We start from the raw sequence: 18878 nt of genomic DNA on the forward strand, positions 1-18878 counted from the left end.
GGACCTCGTTATATAGTTCCACACTCTGGGGGAACTTTCCTAGAAATGTTCCAGCAGAGGTATGAACACAAAGAAACAGTTCACACCTTGTTATGTGCACAGAACCTATTTTGTTTTAGTTCATAATTAGACACTGAAGACGACAATCACCAAGCAACAAACCAAAGCTCAGAGTAAAGCCTGAACATGAGTGGGTGGGTGGTGTGCTATCATTTACAATACTTCTGATAATCAGACATCATACATGGTGTTCCTTTTTAAACCTGTATGTTCAGCTACACCTCCAACTGTAGTCTAAATGCTTTCTTTACACGACATGCTGTTGATATGAAAATAGAAAGCAATCTGTTAACACTGAACTTGTCCCTGGTGGAAAAACTGCATGTACTGCTTTTTCTTGCTCTTAGTAAATAAATAAAACAATACTTTTTGTGTTTTATTTATTACATCCATTTGTTCATATCCTTTTTGTACACACAGTAACAGGATTATTTTTAATTAACAGAATTCATAATGAGCAGTGTTATAAAATTATAAATGTTGAGTTTCAGTAGATTTAATGAGCTCATCTAAATTTACCACAGCAATCTTGCATCGTTTCAGTCGGAAGCATTGTGCAAGCTTTAAGCAGACCGTTCTGATTCACCGCAGTAATGGTTATTGCTTTCTATGACATGCTTGATAATGTTGATCTATACATGTTCTTTATTGTACAGAAGTAAAGTTATCCAAAATATAAAACACCACATTCCAATGAATTTGATTCACAAGTTTAATTAAGGATAACTCCCATTTCCAGAAATGGGTTAACTGTACTGAATCCACCAAAAATAATTACTTTGGGGGAGGAGGATAACACACAATATAAAGGGAGACAATACATAGAATTAATATGAGTATTACACTAAACTGAAGTTGTCCATTTCTAATCTTAAGGACAACCAATTCATTCATTCCAATGGAAAAATAGGATTACCTCAGAGGAAATAAAATAGCTAAAACCAACTGATGAAAATGAAGCATTCACTTGCTCCTGGCATTAAAAAAATATCTGATATGTCCACCTGAGATTGGGCAAGCACAGCCCAGCACACTAGCTACTCACTCTCAGCAGTAACATTCCAGAAACATCACTGCAACATTGGTGGTGTTGCATTTGTTTTCTCGCTCAAAGCCGAGTGTGCATTGTATTTGAATTCCAACACAACCAGTCTGTGTATCCATCTCAGGTCATGAAGGGCTGGCCAGTGAGTGCTCAAACTGATGTTATAAACATTGTCTTGCTGTGAGAAGTTCAGAGTGATATTCATGTTTCTGTGTCCTGCAACGATAACATAAGACCGGACAAAACAATGTATTGTGTACTGTGCAAATCTTCCAATCAGAATACCAGGGGGATATGTGATGAGGATGACAGCGATGCCCTTCATGACTGAGCTCAGGACCTCTACATCAAGGGCTCTATTCAATCCATATCGAGAAAGTTGAGTTACAGAGTAATTGAAAATGAATTACCTTTACATTTATCGTGCTAGCTGTAATACTTCAGCGATACAGATTGAATAGTGACCCAAGTCTTTAATCTACTCTTTACTGTTATGTTTTCTGGAGCAAGAGGACAATGATGACTATGGGTGACAGTCAGCCAAACATGTTAACTTTTCATGCTCAAGTCATACACAATGCAGTTCTATAGCCTAGTTTAATTTACAGAGAGAAGTCAAGACAGGCTTGGTGGGAGATGAGGCACAACTTTAACAACCCATTCTACCTTTTTCTTTTATTCAACTTGCACAAAGCAAGGGATAAAATTAAAAACAACAGTACCCTCCCCCCCCATCGCAACTCATGAAACAAGTCAATGTAACAGAATGAACAATGCCCATGTAATAAGCCTGCATCACACGCTGTAAAGCTGAGGCCTGGAGGCCTGGTTTGACAGGGGCTGACATGATGGCAGATAGATACACAAGATGGGAGGAGGACACACACGTATAAGCCTCAGTCACACCTCTGATCTAGCACCAGAACACAATCAACCCACTGTAACACTGATCACACACACATCCAGGGGTTCTAAACATCATAGACTGCACAGGGCTCCCTTCCCTATCCAACAGTAACCCCTCCCTGTCTCGGCTTTAGCCCATCTTCAGCATCTGTCTCTAGTACCAAGTGGTTAAAGCTGAACTAGAAAGATGAATGAACCCTCCAGGCCCAGGGCTTAGGAGCGCCACTGGTCTCTCCACTAGGGAGAGAGACATCAAACAGAATTCCTAAGTAATACAAGTGTCACGTCTGGTGTGTGCTCTGACCTTAAAACAATTCAGACCCACATTGTACCATTAGCTTAAAATGACAAAAAAAAGAGCACACTATTTACAAATCTGTACAAAACACCAGAAGAGACTGCTGCTGCACATAGTCCCAAATCTACCTGCTACACATAGGGAGGAGTCTCAGGAGACTAAAAACTGAATGATAAAATATCTGCATTAAAAAGCACAAATAATAAAGATGATATACTCAAGAAGTATTTAGGAGAGATTAAGATTATGGGTCAGGGGCCTACAATTTAAAAAAATATTGTTTAGGAGGGAATGTCTGCTCTTCTTAGAAAAAGGTCAAATTTTGACACTAAAATGTCTGGATAACTTAAAACATGCTGAACCATCTTTGGCAAAACTTTTGGCAATTTAACACTTTAAAAAAAATTAAGAATGATAGCAATGATGAAGTACATCTGAGGGATTCATTTGGGTATCTCCTGTGAAGAGAGAGAGATGGAGGGGGAAAGAGAGATATCATGAGATAGCATGGGGGAGAAGGCTGTAAAGACAGGGGTAGCAGTGGACAGTGGAGGGGATAGTGTACATGTGGAAGGAAAGGAAGTCAGTCATGGGATAGAGGAGCTGGAGCCTTTCCTCTGCCATCACTAATAGAAATAAAATGCACAATACTCCTCACTGGATAGGAAACAACAAGAAAGTAAATAGGGTGTATCTTAGTGCAAATGTTTCCATCGGTCCTGGCAAATAAACACAAAACAAACTAACTACAAATGCAGTTAGTGATTTACGGCCTTGCAATAGGAGGTGGCTTATGCTGAGGACTTGTTCATGACACGAGTGTATGAATGTGTGTGTGTGGTGTATGTGGACCAGTATGTGTGTCTGTGTTTGATCATGTGCCAAGACAGTTCCCCCTCAAAGCATGCAGAGCACTAGGACCCTCCATGGGGAGGCCAGTTTGTGCTAGTCATCTTTTACCACTCTCCTTTTAAAAACAACAACTTCTCTATTCATGCAATTGTCTGTGTGCATGCATGTTTGTTTCTGTAACTGTCTGTGTATGTAATGGTGTACTTGTTATGCTAGTGCTGCAGATATGAGATGAGCCTGCATCCATATGCATGTGTATTAACAGGTAACATGAACATATAGTGGAGAAAGGATTGAAATGATTTTGGTATCAGTTTCTGATATATGTGTGTATGTAAAGCATGTATTAAGTCATTTTAAAAACTGTAACGTGCACGCAGGTGCTCATTTGTGTATGCAGGTGAGCATGTGTTTGTGCATGCCGGCATACAAATGTGCATTGATGAAACACATCTAATGAGTGTTTTGATGATGAAGACCATTGGGACAGGGTAAGTCAGAGATGAGAGGTGGGATGAAGACTGACGTAAGGCTCCTAGCAGGCCTCTGGATGAGGTGCCTGTCAGAATGGGGCAGATGGGTCCAGAGGAGCTCCTCTCTGGTGTGAACATGGCAGTGTGTGAGAGATTGAGTGAGACAGAGTACACTGCTCTGATCAGCCTAGGGGTCCTGTGGTGTGGCCTGGAGGAGGGGAGAGACAGCCCTCAGGCCAAGCCTGGGTTGGCAGTAGGATGCTGTTCAGTGGGCGCTGGCCTCGGCTCGGACCCGGCTGCTGGGTCTGGGGGCACCGTACAGAGTCACTGAAGCTATGTGGTTGTTCTGCATCACCTGGGACGACAAGTTTGCACAGTTAGGACAGTTTACATACAGGCATTTGTACTACTCAACCTAATGCCATCATCCCTCACGACTCAGAAAACACACTAAGTTCTTACCTCAAAGATCATTCGCTGTAGTCCAAAACAGAAAGTAGAGCCGAAGGGATTGGTATTATTTGCAGAGGATGACCTGTGAGACAGAAAAAATGAACACCTTTTTGGTAACTGCAGAGCCAGCAGTCAGTGAAAACACTTAATCAGAAAGTAGTCATGTATATTCTAACCCAGGCATCTCTTACCTGTGGAGCACGACAGGCTTCTCCATGGGGTGTCCAAGAAGCTCCTGAATCTGATCCCACTAAGGGAGACACAACCATAGTCAGTCAGGAGAACACAAACCTTCTCTGAAGTCACAGATACCTATAAAGTTTAAACATAGTTGCTTGTGTGGTGTTTTTCACAACTCTTTATCAAAAATATACAGTATGTTGTAGGAAAACATTCAGTTAGGCAAAGACTGAGCAGGTCAGGCATATCTGACCTTGCTGTAGGTAGTGAGAATGCAGTCCTCCCACTGAGCATCAGCAGCTTCTGAAAGACACAGTCAAGATTACATGAGGAGACTTGACATAGGTCAGAGAGGAGACAGGCAGAGTACAAAAGGAGCACCAAAAAACTCAGGAAATACAATACAAAAGCTGATTAGAAACTCACCTTTCTTAATGACAAGTGGAATCTTGAAATCGCATCGATGATATCTAGTATTGAGAGATTTTACATGTTACTGAGTGGGGAGCCGTTCAGTCCTGCGACTACATTACTTCAACCACTAAAGAGTTAATAGCCTCTTATGGCTCTACTGCAAATTATTAATTCAAATGAATCATATGTCTGAACATTGCATATTTGAGCCAAGGGCCAATAAAGTGCCAGTCTTAATTGAGGCAGAGAGACTTACATGTTGAAATTGTAATGACCAGGGAAGTTGGTATGAAGGACAAACTTCTTCACCAGGTGTGTGGTGGAATCAAAGAGTATGTCCTGGAACGACAGGAAGAGGGAACAATCAGAGGTCAAAACTGCACATTGAGATTTAATGTCAACATAAAAAAGACAAGCCCTCTTTTTACCCCCCATATAACACCAAGACCTACCACCCCCAGGGTGAAGTAGTTGAAGAAGTAGTCATTGCATTTGGACGGGACCTGCTTGTGAGGCGACGGAGAGTGGATCTTCATCTGAAACAGGAAACCAAAACATGAAGAGAGCTTGTTTATAAACATAGAGCAGCAAGTCAAGTCTGAGAAGGGGGGTCAGGGTAAAAGAGGGAGACAGGGAAGAGAGTTAAGGGCCATACCTTGTCCTCTGACTTGTAGAAGACCTTGTGTGGCGAGCCCAGAGCACTCAGCACATCTTGACAGGAGTCTCCAAAGTAGATGTTCCTCTCCACAGCACGCACCTTGGCATCAGCCATCACCCCCGGCCCGCAGCCTGACAACAGGACACAAGTACACTCATTATCCAAGCTGAATATGACCTGATGTTGCAAAACTGTTGGAGCACATCATTTCATTACGAATGCATATAATACATCAAACCAGAGACAACAAAAACAGCTGGTCAAAAGACACACGTCTAAACACTGGATGAGGGATTCCAAGAGACTTTCAGATGACTTAACATATTTTGACAGCCCTCTTCTCATCTACTAAAGGGTGTAGAGTACAAGTACATAGTGTACATGGCTCCTCCTGTAGGTTATTTGTTTAGCTCAGCCTCTCCAGGGGAGGGGCCTGTCAGAGGTGATATCTGGTGATGAGATCAGCAGGGCTTTACATATGGACTGGAGAGGGCATGGAACTGAGGGACTTGCAGGAAAGCACTATTCTGTAGCTCCAGCAGGAGGCCCTATTACAGTCCTAACAACAGAGCTGGAGGAAGGAATTAATTAAAGGAAGGGAGGAGAGAAGACTAGCCTGATCCAATTAGAATTGTGGATGGATTGAGCTACGGAAAAAGAACACCTATGTCCTCCAGTCCCGTCAGTGGCATGTGTTCAGAGAGCCTCAAAATGAATATCAACCCGAACAGAATTAGCTTCAATTACACAGTTCTGATGGTGTTGTACTCATAGACATGAGTGGGTTGAGATGTCCCTTTGCTATGTACCTGCAGTGAGGATGCGAAGTCTCAGACCAAGTGGTCCCGCACCATTCTTCAGCACGTCCACACACTCTGCATACACGTTGCCAAGGAAACAGGCAAGGGGCATCACTGGAGCCCTGAGGAGCGACAGAGTGAGTCACAGTCATGTTTTTTTCTGCAATCCAAGATCACACATCTCACAATAATTTTAAACCTAACCATATTCAAAGGAGAAGATGGTGTTAGTTGAAGCATTTCCATTGGAGTAAACAAGCTCACCAAACACACAGTATCTTCCCCTTCACCTTATACTCCACCTGCTTCCTCAATCTCCCCATAAACTTGCCATGCTCATACATTATTCCAGGTGTGCTTGTGAATACATTATGTTCTTACTTGGTGTCCTGTAGGTTGTTCCCAGTATAGATGTACATCCGTTTCACTGTGGCCCCGTGCGGAATCTGCAGGGAGGCCAAGCCATGGGCAAAGTTAGGCTGTCAAAGCAAAACAACTGGGAGTAGATTGGCGTGTGCATTTCAACAGCTCACATTCAACATATAGAGACACAAGCACTCACATCAACAGCTTTATACTGTAGCAATGCACTTTCACAAAAAATACATACTAAGCAATTTTTGGGCAGATTTATTTTGTATTTCCAGTATTATCAAATGCTTCAAAACCAAATACTCATGCATCATATTGGTGATGTAGCAATTAGTTTGTTAATTCCCATGGGGTCAAAATGAGACACAGGGGTTTTCATTATTTAACAAATAATCCAAGCCAAAAAGACTAGTACTTTATCTGGTTAACAAGGTCTATTACGGGTTGTCAGCCAGGTAAAGTCCATTTGAAAAAATAGATGAGGGAAACTCTTAAGGGTACAACAAGAAGAGCAAGTTACGGAATACATTTGCAGTGTGGCAGATACTGTATGTCAAACAGGGTTTATAAGGAAATGATAAAGCCAGTCAGATAAAAACAGCATACTAGGGATAAATACAACAGGAACAGGTAATAGTCTCACCTCATACTTGGGAGCTTCATTCCATGAGTCAAGCTGGAAGGAGAAGGAGAGTCCCCGAAAGTTCAAGTGGAACAGTTGCTCTGCAGCATTGTATACTGTGGAGTGAGGAAAACATGGTCAAACACAAGCCTACCTTGAAGCATTCTACAGTACTATCAATAAGAAACCAAGTTGTATCTGCTGATTGGTGAGTGTCTTTCCCTTACCTCCAGGGTGTGTGGCACCAAAGGACTGGTCAATCTGTTCTATAGTGGGTGCTATAGCCTGAGTGTTGAAATGTACTCCACTGCAAGACAATGACACCATTTAGGCTTAGATACTATTGCAATATATTATCCAAAAGTATGTGGACACCTGCTCATCGAACATCTCGTTCCAAAATCATGGACATTAATATGGAGTTGGTCACCAGTTTGCTGCTATAAAAGCCTCCACTCTTCTGGGAAGGCTTTCCCCTAAATATTGGAACATTGCTGCGGGGACTTGCTTCCATTTAGCCACAAGAGCATTAGTGAGGTCGGCACTGATGTTGGGTGATTAGACCTGGCTCGAAGTTGGCGTTCCAATTCATCCCAAAGGTGTTCGATGGAGTTAAGGGCTCTGTGCAGGCCAGTCAAGTTCTTCCACACCAATCTCAACAAACCATTTCTGTATGGACCTCGCTTTGTGCACGGGGGCATTGTCATGCTGAAACAGGAAAGGGCCTTCCCCAAACTGTTGGAAGCACAGAATTGTCACTGTATGCTGTAGCATTCAGATTTCCCTTCACTGGAAGTAAGTGGCCTAGCCCGAACCAGGTAGGGCAGGTAGCGTTCTTCTGGCATCCGCCAAATACAGATTAATCTGTCGGACTGCCAGTTGGTGAAGCGTGATTCATCACGCCAAAGAACGCGGTTCCACTGCTCCAAAGTCCAATGGCGGCGAGTTTTACACCACTCCAGCCGACGCTTAGCATTGTGATCTGAGGCTTGCGTGCTTCAGGAGGTGGTTTGGAACTCGATAGTAAGTGTTGCAACTGAGGACCGACAATTTGTATGCACTAAGCGCTTCAGCACTCAGTAATCCCATTCTGTGAGCTTGTGTGGCCTACCACTTCGCAGCTGAGCCGTTGTGGCTCCTATTTCCACTTCACAATAACAGCACTTACAGTTGACCGGGGCAGCTCTAGCATGGCAGAAATCTGACAGACTGACTTGTTGGAAAGGTGGCATCCTATGACAGTGCCACTTTGAAAGACACTGAGCTCTTTTATTCTACTGACAAAGTGTTTCGTTGGAGATTGCATGGCTGTGTGCTAGATTTGATATACCTGTCAACAACGGGTGTGGCTGAAATAGCAGAGTCCACTCATTTGAAGTGCCACTAATTTGAAGGGGTGTCCACATACTTTTGTAGTAGCACAAACTCCCACAACATACATAACATGAACAATGTGCAAAACAAACTATTCTCACTAAGTAAAATAAACAATTCCAGTTGGACAAATTCCTACCTCACTCACATATACATTTGTTAATACTCACACAGCTATTCACACTAGGAACAGATGATCACTCACCAGTATTTCAATTTCACTTTGCTCAAGTCGTATACTTCAATCACCTAAACATTACAGCAACAAGAGACGTGATTAGTGTTCAACATACAGTATTTACTGAATGAAGTCTAAAGTCACGAGAGCACCCCTCCCTCACCTTCAGTCTCTGGTTACAGGCATCAAACAGCAATTTCATTCCATCCTGAGTCAAGTTGAGTATGAGGTCATGACTGAGTGGCATCTAGAAACACAGAAAGATAACATGTAATTACAGGGTACAGTCAATCAAAAATCTGTGACATTAATCTGACAGCCCACACCCTACATCATATCAAAGAGCAGTCATCTCATCTCTTACTTGTTCACTGTAGAGAACCTGGACATTCTTGATGATGCGGCAGTGTTTCTGTAAAATGGAAATGGCCTGGGCCAATGGCATCCCTGTGACAAAAAGATGGAGAAGATACGAGATAGATTTAGTCCGGATTTACAAATGACAAACATGTCAAATAACGGACAGGGAAAACATTTAGGGTGTGTGGTCGGATGAAGAAATACCAAATAACCTATTATCTTCTGAGTCGCTTACCTAATGCGAATTCCCATTGCTCATGTCCTAAAGATCTTTCAGGAACAACTTCCAGATCCAGCATTGGCAAGTAGGGAGAAGGATTTTCAAGGAGGTTCTGTGCCTGTGCCAGAACTGGACCGTTCTTTAATATTAGACTGCCTGATCCTTCTCTTCTTAAATCACTCCTTTTCAATTGCACGGTTTCTACACAACATGAAGCTATTAACACAATAAAATAATACTTAATTCATAGGCATACACAATACGGGTTTACATAAAACACCTTGAAATATATTGACAGTGGGACAAATTACACCTTCTCAGAGGCCAAGACACTCCAACACTTAGTTACGACACATTGCTGTTACCATACTTTTGGACCAGCGATCCTTGCTGACAACGTTGGCATTCAGGAATTGCGCAACAAACTTGCTAAATTGCACACAAAGCTAACTGATAATTACAGGTTGGTGGCTGACATATAACTCTACCAACAGGTCGCAGTTGAGATAACTGAGTGATGTGCAAATGACGGTCACACCACAACAACTAGCTAGCTAGTCTGAAATCTTTCCACACTCGTCAATATCTAAACAGTTCTGTTGTCTCGCTTCTGATTAGACAACTCAGGAGCTTGACAACAATTATCGGCGACTTGTAACTATGCTAGCTAGCTCTCCTGTATAGTTATTGTTATCAACATCCACGCACAATTATAAATAAATATAAAACGATGTTCAAAAAGAAGAAACCAAATACTGCAATTCTGTCTGACAAAACAAAAACAAAGAACGTCTCAAACCCGTTGACTGACGTTACGTTGCTGTTTTCTTTCTTCCCGAGGATTCAACAGCAATCTAGCTAGCTATGAATTGAAATTGTAACAGTGAGTCACTTAGCTAATTTTCATAACATCACTAATAATTAAATGTCCATCGAATTCCTTTTTTCGTTTGTTGTGTCTTTATCGTGAATTGAAGAGAAAGGAATATAAACACTTCACAAACAACGGCAACTTCCAACAAAACACCACCACTATCAGCTGATTATTCAACTTCCTGTGTATCGTGAAGAAATCACCACTTCCTGGTCAGCTGACCAACATATTTCTTCAAAATATGTTTTTCTCGCTTATCATGTTTAAATTATAGGCTATAATATATATGTGAACATGTCTATGTTTGCACATTTCTATAATTAGTGCAATTAACACGAATCATTTCTCATCAAACTATATGCTAATCAAAAACTTGTCTATGGCCAGGCTATATCCATTGTGCAATTTAAGTACTATTCATTAATATTCAGATACAGTATAAAACTAAACTATTCGACTTAAATGCTTATTATGCTGACTTCAATGAGCATACAGGTGTAGCCTATTAATGGTGCACTGGTATCATGTTTGCTGGTAGTTCATGGTTGTAAGATTGCCTGTTATGAGTGTCTGACTCGGGTGATGAGTTCTGTTTTCCATCTCACATGTTTACAAACTTCAGAGTCTTGTGACTGAACAATGCCACACTTGAAAGATTATCTGAGATCAAGTTCGGAGCACACATCGACCTGGCTAGACCAGAGAATAGCAACTTGTCGAGCATAGTAATTATTCACAGGACAAAATAACCTCAAAGAGAGGCAGACAGCCTTTAAATTATAGACAGTCATAAAGTCAGTGATAAATTAGTGTTTCTGGCAATGGTGATTCTTAAAAAATGCACAAGACCTAGTAAATCGTTTGTTACAAGTTTATTATGAAACACATCAAATTGAACACTTCAGATTTAAATTGCCCCTTAACAAAACAAGCTAAACAAGCTAAACCATAAAACAGAAAGAAAGAAAACTAAATTCTTCAGTAAAATCTTAAAAGGTAGGCCATTAAACACAGAAATACACAGTTCTTCATAGCATAACCTGAACACAACAACGGTCAACCTGTATCAATAACTTAAAACAAATAAGAAAATAAACATTTTTTTTTAAGTGAGCAAACTAGGAAATAGTCTCTGGTGTGTAACTTGCCTTAATGCCAGCATTAAGTGAAGGGTGAAGCTCAGACAGGGCTACAGCTAACTGGGACTCAGGGGAGTAGGCCTACACATGAAGGGAAAGATGAATTATATTGGAAATCAAGGCTGGGATTTGTCATAACTGCAGTGTTTTTTGGACATTCCTGACCTCATGCAAACATATCGTACTATCTAACCAACATTTCAATCAAATAAAGGTTCACAAAATCGAGAAGTAATAAATACCCAATATTTCTATTTGTTTTTGGTTGTAGCTGGAGGTAGGCCAGTTAGTTTCTGAGTGTCCAATACATTTTGTAATTCTATTCAAGAGCACTGATACTTTAATCGGGTACCCTATACACTGGAGTAGATATCAAACAAACCATTTGAAATAGAGCTCTCAGAAAATGGTGAAATACTGTACACATTGCATAAACATCACTGTGGAAGGTAGCATATACCTGTTCGTTCCTGCTACCTACATTGGTATGCTAACTTGAGGTAACACACCGTGCTTCTACACCTGCATTGCTTGCTGTTTGGGGTTTTAGGCTGGGTTTCTGTACAGCACTTTGAGATATCAGATGATCTAAGAAGGGCTTTATAAATACATTTGATTTGATTTACTAAAGCAACAGGCTAAGACCATACACATTGTTTTAATGAGCTAGAAATGCAAAAGAACTGCATCATTAGTGGGATGTAAAACATTATGCAAGTATGTGATATGAAAGTATTTAGGATAAAAACCTAAGAACATATTCCAAGGAAATACAATCACATGCAGTATGAAATTAGAACTTGATTCCCCAGCAAAGTGTGACAAACTCATGCCTCTCCCACTGTCCACCTAAACCCCCTTATTTCTGACCTGCACATCCACATCTTACAACTTGATGTCTACCATTCATCCCTTTACAAAACATAGGCTACTTCCTCCACCTTTCCTCTTTATTCAAATTAAAGCAAATGAACTTTGAATAAAATACTGAGCTGATACATTACAAATGACTGGTGGAAAACCACCAGTACATTACTGCTGCTAGACTTGACCTTAACTTTCTCCTTTCATTTCAAATATTGAGCCTCAGACTGTACAATCCATCACTGTTCAAGCTGAATAACATACACACCTGTATTTCTGTGATTTATCTTACTTATTTGATCTCCTCACTGACTCTTTACATATTTCATCCCAATATTTCATGACTGGTTGAAACGCAAGCCTTCTATCTCTTATAAAGATTTTGCTCTCTCTTATCTCCAGTACAAACAACTTGGTAACACTTTATTTGGGTAGTCCTAAGTAGATGGTCTGTAGATGTTCAATAACTGTCAACAACATTTCAACTAACTATCCCCAACCCTAGCCCTAACCTTAACGCTAACCCTTATTTTAAATTCTTAACCTAAACCTAACTTTAACCATAACTTTAGCAAGCAGTTGCTTATCATCAGATAGCTTGTTGAATGTATGACCATCTGTATATCATCTATACGGGACTATCCAAATAAAGTGTGACCGACAACTTTATTTGAATAAACCGTTACAACTATTCCTCTAGGGGAAGAGAAGGAAACACTGACAACAGCTAAATAATTGATCAAACTCAAGGATATTCAGATAACCTGAAACATACGAAACAAAACTGTTGGGTATGTTAGTGAGACAATGTTGCTGTGCCTTTGCATCATTTTCTGGGAGAAATGTACTGCTTAGACGTTATAAACCCTGATCTGGATGAAACGTGAAATAAAGAGAATAATAAAAATAAAAAACAATGCAGAGGAGAAAGTCTATTTGCCTCAATTTATAGAGAGCGAGCTCAGCACTGACCTCATTGTGTGCTCTGTGCTGCTAGTCTCATGTTCAAAGACTGTTACAATAACATTAAAGAGGAGACAGGAAGACAGAAAGTGCCTCTTTGTAAAAGTAACTTTTCTAGAACACAACTTTCTATATTCTAGTAACATCCCATACGAAAGCAGAAAGACTGACAAATACAGTATGTATATAGAGAAAAGAAATACAACAAGTAAACATCATGACTTTCAAACGAAACATGAATAAAATAATAACAAATACAATTTCATTAAAATAGTGCTATAATAGGATAAGAGATAGCTTTTAGGCAACCGTTTACAGTCCTTTATCAATAGAAAATAAATAGGTGATTGAATAGTAACTATTTGAACTTAATGGTAGAGGCCTACTTCCAAACTACCTGATGGAAGTTGATAATAAATAATCATCTAAACATGAACAACTAAAACTAATGTATGTTCAGTGCTCCTTGAAGACAACATTTCTGGGAAATAATAATGGAGATGGAAACAGACATTTGGATTCATTAGAAATACAGTATATCAATTTAGAAAATAAGTTATTATTTAAGAACAAAATGTTCCATTTAATAATCACCCAGTCATTTCCTGTTTATAAAGCATTGTAAATGAAAGTGCCTCCGAAATATTTTGCATAGGGGAACAAAAGAAAACATAGATAGGCGCTCCATGCATACAGAAGGCGAAGTGGGGACTAAACTGAATGTATCACATAGTGCAAAACCCCGCAGAAGACAACGAGGTTTGGGTCGATCCCCTTAACCCACACTTTAAAACTAAAAGGAATCCCACCCCACCCCACCCCCAAATCCCCATCAATGTGGACTTTGGTCTCTCCAGTTAACAGCTTGATGTCAGGGTGTGAGACTGGCATAGTATGATGGACAGATCACCCTGACCCACTCCCTGTGTCTCGCTGGCCTCTAGCGCATCTTGTGATCATCAGCGTTGTTACCCATGTTGGTGCCAGGGCTGGGGTCCTGCTGTCGCCTGGGCTGTGTCGGAGGGGAGGGGGGGGGGAGAGAACATATTTAATACAGCCAAAAATACCATAATGAGTGTGTGTGTGTGTGTGTGTGTGTAATGTGTTGAAAGTGGCCTCAGATGGGGCATCAATGAGTGCAGTACATTCAGCAGAGGGCACCAGAGAGTTTCCAGCTGAGGCTAAGGGGGGGAGTCATCAACATTACACGCTTTAAAAATAAAAAATGACTTGTCTGCCTGTCACAGATACATATGTTTATGCGTCTACTTCTAAATCTCTCCCAACATAGATATATGTAAGACAGACAGACAGGCAGACAGACAGAGGGAGAAAGAAGACGCTGGTACAAGTCTCTGAGCTGAAATGGCATGTAGTCGTCATCCAAATGACTCACCATAATAGCTTCTTTTAAACCTGGTCTGGTTTAGTCTACTACTCTAATCCTAAATGCGACACTAACGCTCATCCATTCTTCCTCTTCAGAATCATTAACGGAAATAGTGTCTTCAAAACAATTAATAATATATATTATACTGTAGTTATTTATTACTGCAATATTGTCAATTTAGGACATTTTATGAACTGGCCGATCACAGTGTTACTAGGTTGTTGGAGAGTGATTTTGAAAACAACCACACACACGCACACACACACGCATACACATGTGTGCTGCTCCCTTAGTTAAAAAATGAAGGAAAATAAACATTTGAAGTGTCCTTGAGTCAGAGGAAAGAACTTCTATGTAAAGGTTCCCCCTTTCAGCCAAAACACACCAGTTACAGTTGGGCGATGAAAAGATCCTTTCTCATACCACACACAATGTAACGTGAACTGGACCAACCTCCAACACGACAACATCTATCAATCAGGAAGGGTCACACTTCTTTTTACAATGATCTGAAACATGGACTCAATACATAATAATATACTGTATAAAGTGTAACTACAGACAAAGGAATATTATTTTGATGATACACATTACAGTAAGCCTCAACCCTGAGTGGAGTGCTACCGTAATTACAGGGGGAGGGAGAGTATTAATCCTGGAATTCCACCTGCAGAATGGGGCTCCAGGCTGATAAAAAAATGTACTATTTATTCTTCATCCATCTCATCTTCCTCAATCATCTAGATGGCCATCACTGTCCTGTCCTGTATCGCTCCAACACACATGCACAGACACCAAGAAAAACACATTACCTGAACAAAGAACATGAACAAAACACGCAAAGGCCTCACAACATGGGAATTACCCATATATGCTTTACTTAGACACACATACCCAAAGCTGGCACTGACAACCTTGCTAGAAAAGAGCTGTGATTCTGGAACTAAATGACAGGTTTCTAAACCCTTTAGAGGCCTCCTAGCTCCCACTTTATGGCATACTGTCATTGTGCTGCTGGCCTTTATTGAGTTATGGTGGACTGAGTACAGGATCACAAGTTCAGACCACAGACATGTAATGGTTGAATGTCCTCTAGAGCCAGGCGCCCACATCACATAAAAACAGGGTCCTGTGCTGTCCAAATGCAAATATTATCTTTTATCTAAAATAAAAACAACAATATCAGCTTCCTCCCTCCTTGAGAGGACTCCAGAGCAGGGGGATTCAACAATTAGATAATTTTCTAAATGCTACAGTCCAATCAGAAAATTCTGAATCAGAGCAGTTCAGGAGACAACTTTCTGCTATTTCAACATAACTTGGATGGAAAAAAACGTGAAGAAAATGATTATGGGGTTTCATTTTTCCACCACAGTCAGTATTTGAGAATGAAAGGCATGGAAAGGGTTTAGTTGGAAGATGTGTCATACATTGACTACATGCACACCTTCCACACAATCCTGTTTGAGACTATCTCCTCCAGGCTCCATGTCAGAGACGTCCATTTTCCTTTTTCTTTGACCAATAATACCTCCATAGCTTATTGATTTTCAGAAGAAAGGAGTCCATTCTTCCTGAGGGAGCTTGAGGGTATGTTACTGAGGGAGGAAATACTAGACGTGAACACGAAAGCACTCCTTCAGATGCTCTCCCCCTCCCCCCCCTCTCCCCCTCCCTCCCTCTCCCTCCCCCTCCCTCCCTCTCTCTCCCTCTCTCCCCCTCCCCCTCCCTCCCTCCCCCTCCCCCTCCCTCTCTCCCTCTCCCTCCCTCCCCCTCTCCCCTCTCCCTCTCCCTCCCCCTCCCCCTCCCCCTCCCCCCCCCCCCTCCCCCTCCCTCCCCTCCCTCTCTCCCTCTCTCCCCCTCTCCCCCCCTCCCCCTCCTCTCCCTCTCTCCCTCTCTCCCCCCCCTCCCTCCCTCTCTCCCCCTCCCCCCCCCCCTCCCTCCCCCTCCCTCCCACCCTCCCCCTCCCTCCCTCTCTCTCCCTCTCTTCAGAATCATGTGCTGCCAAGCTGTGGCAGATAAGTCCCAGCAGGCCTTGCAGCGGACTCCTCCGGCAGCAGGGTGAGGGTGGGTGGTGTGTGTGTGAGGAGGTCTGTTCTCCATTAGGCACTGGGGGGAGAGTGTGTGTGGGGGGTCTGTCTTCCAGCTTATACCCTGGTAGGATTTCCTGGCCTGCACACATCAAACTATCATAAAATCAGAAAATGCATTTTTTAAATCCAGAAACCATATTCATGACTGACCATGAGATTTTGGGGAATGAGAGAGAAGGAACCCACATTATCACTAAGCATTCATTACACAGTGTGTTAACTCAACAAATACTGTTGACATGTAACTTTCTTTCTCTCTCTCTTCACTCATTCACATGCAGGCACTAAAACAGGCAGACTCAGATACTTTAAATTGTTCAAATACATGCACATGCTCTCGTGTTGATTCACAAACACACAGACACCTCACTACGCACACAAACACACTCACGCATCCAACACACACATACCACACACAGGGTTTAGTGCATGACAGAGTGATATTGAAAAGCAAAGAAGACAGACCCTGGTCCTTGAATGCCATCAGTCCCAGATTTTTGATGCCACAGGGTCCTAAAAAAACACAATTTGGTTTTCATCTTAGGGAGGATGCATTTAGGATCAATCTGAGAATAAATGAATACGTTTCTTTGTGTTCTTATTATGAATAGACTCTTCATGCACTAAACCTACTGTAGATACCATAACAAATCATTTTGAATAAAATACACACACACACCCGATAACTCAGACAAATACACAATAAGTTCAAGATTTGTGTTCGAGAGTTAAATATCTAAAACAAACCGGGTTATTCACACAACTGTCATGGTAATTTACAGCTACCTTAGGGGAAACTTACAAGGGTTCTCATGGTAACAATCTCTCAGTACACAGGGGACACAAACAATCACAACCTTCCAACATCACAATTTTTCGTTAGCACTAATCATGTGACCACGGGGACATTCAGAATCTGTCAAACCACCAGCCCACCCCACCCCATCCCCAGTCTGTCCAATCTCTCTCACCTCCAGGTCCTCTCTGTGTGAGCGGTCCCTGTCCTCAAAGTCCCGGGTCCTCCTACGTGCATCCTCAAAGGCTGCCTGCGCCAGGGCATCCTCATGCTGAACACATACAGAGGGGGAGAGACACACAGTTTGTTTGGACCAGTGAGTGGTTGTTTTGGTTGTATATGTAGGGGCAGGGGCACAACATGTTAAATTTAGTTCTAGTTAAGCACTTTAAAAGTAGTCCGTCGAGAGGTGTACTGTATGTAAATGTGTGTATATATAGTAGATAATTGTTATATCTAGTTGTGTGTATTGTGTTGGTGGTGCTTGGGGACCAGGGGTGTGATAAATGATGTGCTACAGTACCTGTGCTCTCTCCTCATCGAACTCCAGACATCCCATCCCATCCAGGCGCAGCATGTCTATCCAGCCCTTCCAGATCACACACACTCCATTCAGGATCATAGGGGCCTTCAGGTACACCTGCAGACACAACCACGCTCATCTAAGAAAACATATACTACCAAATGAATGCACAGATCTGGGTACATTATTCAACACAGTCGTTGTGGCTCACTTTTAACCACTCAGATAAAAGTAGTAAGGTTTTCTCAAATAACAAAATAGAGGAAGGGGTCACTCAGTTCACTAGAGACACTTCTGTCTCGGTCTTCTCCCATTCCGTCTAAGGCTTAGGGAAGGGGTAAGAGGGATAGGAGGGGTGCTGATTGGAATGAAAGAGAAAACCTCACTTGCGTCAGAGTGGAGCTCGTACAATAGGGGGTTTGAATTGTAAAACACATGCAACCCATTCTGAGCAAACAGAAAGAAAGGCCTATTGAAGATCCTCTCGAATCTAAACAAGGAAATGGTTCTCTAGTCCCACGTACAGGCATACATACACTAACATTCCACTTTTTCTCTCTTCCTGTCTCACCTCGGGCCCAGCCAAGGCCCAGGCTAGCTCACTGAGATGTTTTCTTCCTGCCATGTTGCTGTTTATTTACCAAGGCTGCTGTAGGATGGAGAGAGACAGAGACAGCAAACTAAGGCTCTCTTATGAGAGATCAGTAAATCCTGACTTTATTTATACAAATTAGTGTGTGTATATACATTAATGCCCTATCGCTAAGTATGTTTATATCCATATGAGACATGAGAGAAAGAGAGAGAGAAAGAGAGAAAGAGAGAGAGAGAGACAGCAAGAGAGTGGGGGAGAGAGCATGTACAGGACTCCATGGCTGTGTGAGAGAGAGAGAGAGAGAGAGAGAGAGAGAGAGAGAGAGAGAGAGAGAGAGAGAGAGAGAGAGAGAGAGAGAGAGAGAGAGAAAGAGACA

At 41.8% G+C, this 18878-nt stretch overlaps 2 protein-coding genes across 6 annotated transcripts in view; both read right to left on the reverse strand.

The window, feature by feature from the left end:
• Window positions 1-758: 758 nt before the first annotated feature.
• LOC124000463 (phagosome assembly factor 1-like) lies at window positions 759-10317 on the reverse strand. Of its 2 annotated transcripts, none has more exons than XM_046306836.1 (16): window positions 9281-10317; window positions 9050-9132; window positions 8849-8932; window positions 8713-8756; window positions 7361-7440; window positions 7155-7249; window positions 6521-6585; window positions 6149-6261; window positions 5337-5470; window positions 5134-5217; window positions 4938-5020; window positions 4694-4737; window positions 4521-4570; window positions 4279-4337; window positions 4097-4169; window positions 759-3989 (listed from the first exon to the last, which is right to left on the reverse strand). In XM_046306836.1, the coding sequence occupies exons 1-16, from the start codon at window positions 9342-9344 to the stop codon at window positions 3900-3902; spliced, it is 1245 nt and encodes a 414-aa protein (XP_046162792.1). In that variant the 5' UTR covers window positions 9345-10317; the 3' UTR covers window positions 759-3899. The 2 variants fall into 2 exon arrangements, with proteins under 2 accessions (XP_046162792.1, XP_046162783.1); XM_046306827.1 differs by having other exon boundaries at window positions 6521-6618.
• A 679-nt stretch (window positions 10318-10996) lies between these two features.
• The window catches only part of LOC124000472 (core-binding factor subunit beta), a 39699-nt gene continuing 31817 nt past the window's right edge, over window positions 10997-18878 (reverse strand). For 2 of the 4 annotated variants that reach the window (XM_046306856.1, XM_046306849.1), the window contains exons 5-7: window positions 17908-18024; window positions 17560-17655; window positions 10997-14117 (exon numbers count right to left, since the gene is read on the reverse strand). In XM_046306856.1, the coding sequence (XP_046162812.1) occupies window positions 14046-14117; window positions 17560-17655; window positions 17908-18024 (285 nt within the window). In that variant the 3' untranslated portion in view covers window positions 10997-14045. Of the gene's footprint in view, window positions 14118-17053; window positions 17102-17559; window positions 17656-17907; window positions 18025-18878 lie in introns of all 4 variants that reach the window. The other 2 variants (XM_046306874.1, XM_046306865.1) reach the window with 2 other exon arrangements.

This window comes from Oncorhynchus gorbuscha, linkage group LG02, assembly GCF_021184085.1.
Source record: "Oncorhynchus gorbuscha isolate QuinsamMale2020 ecotype Even-year linkage group LG02, OgorEven_v1.0, whole genome shotgun sequence".
Taxonomy (NCBI): Eukaryota; Metazoa; Chordata; class Actinopteri; order Salmoniformes; family Salmonidae; genus Oncorhynchus; species Oncorhynchus gorbuscha.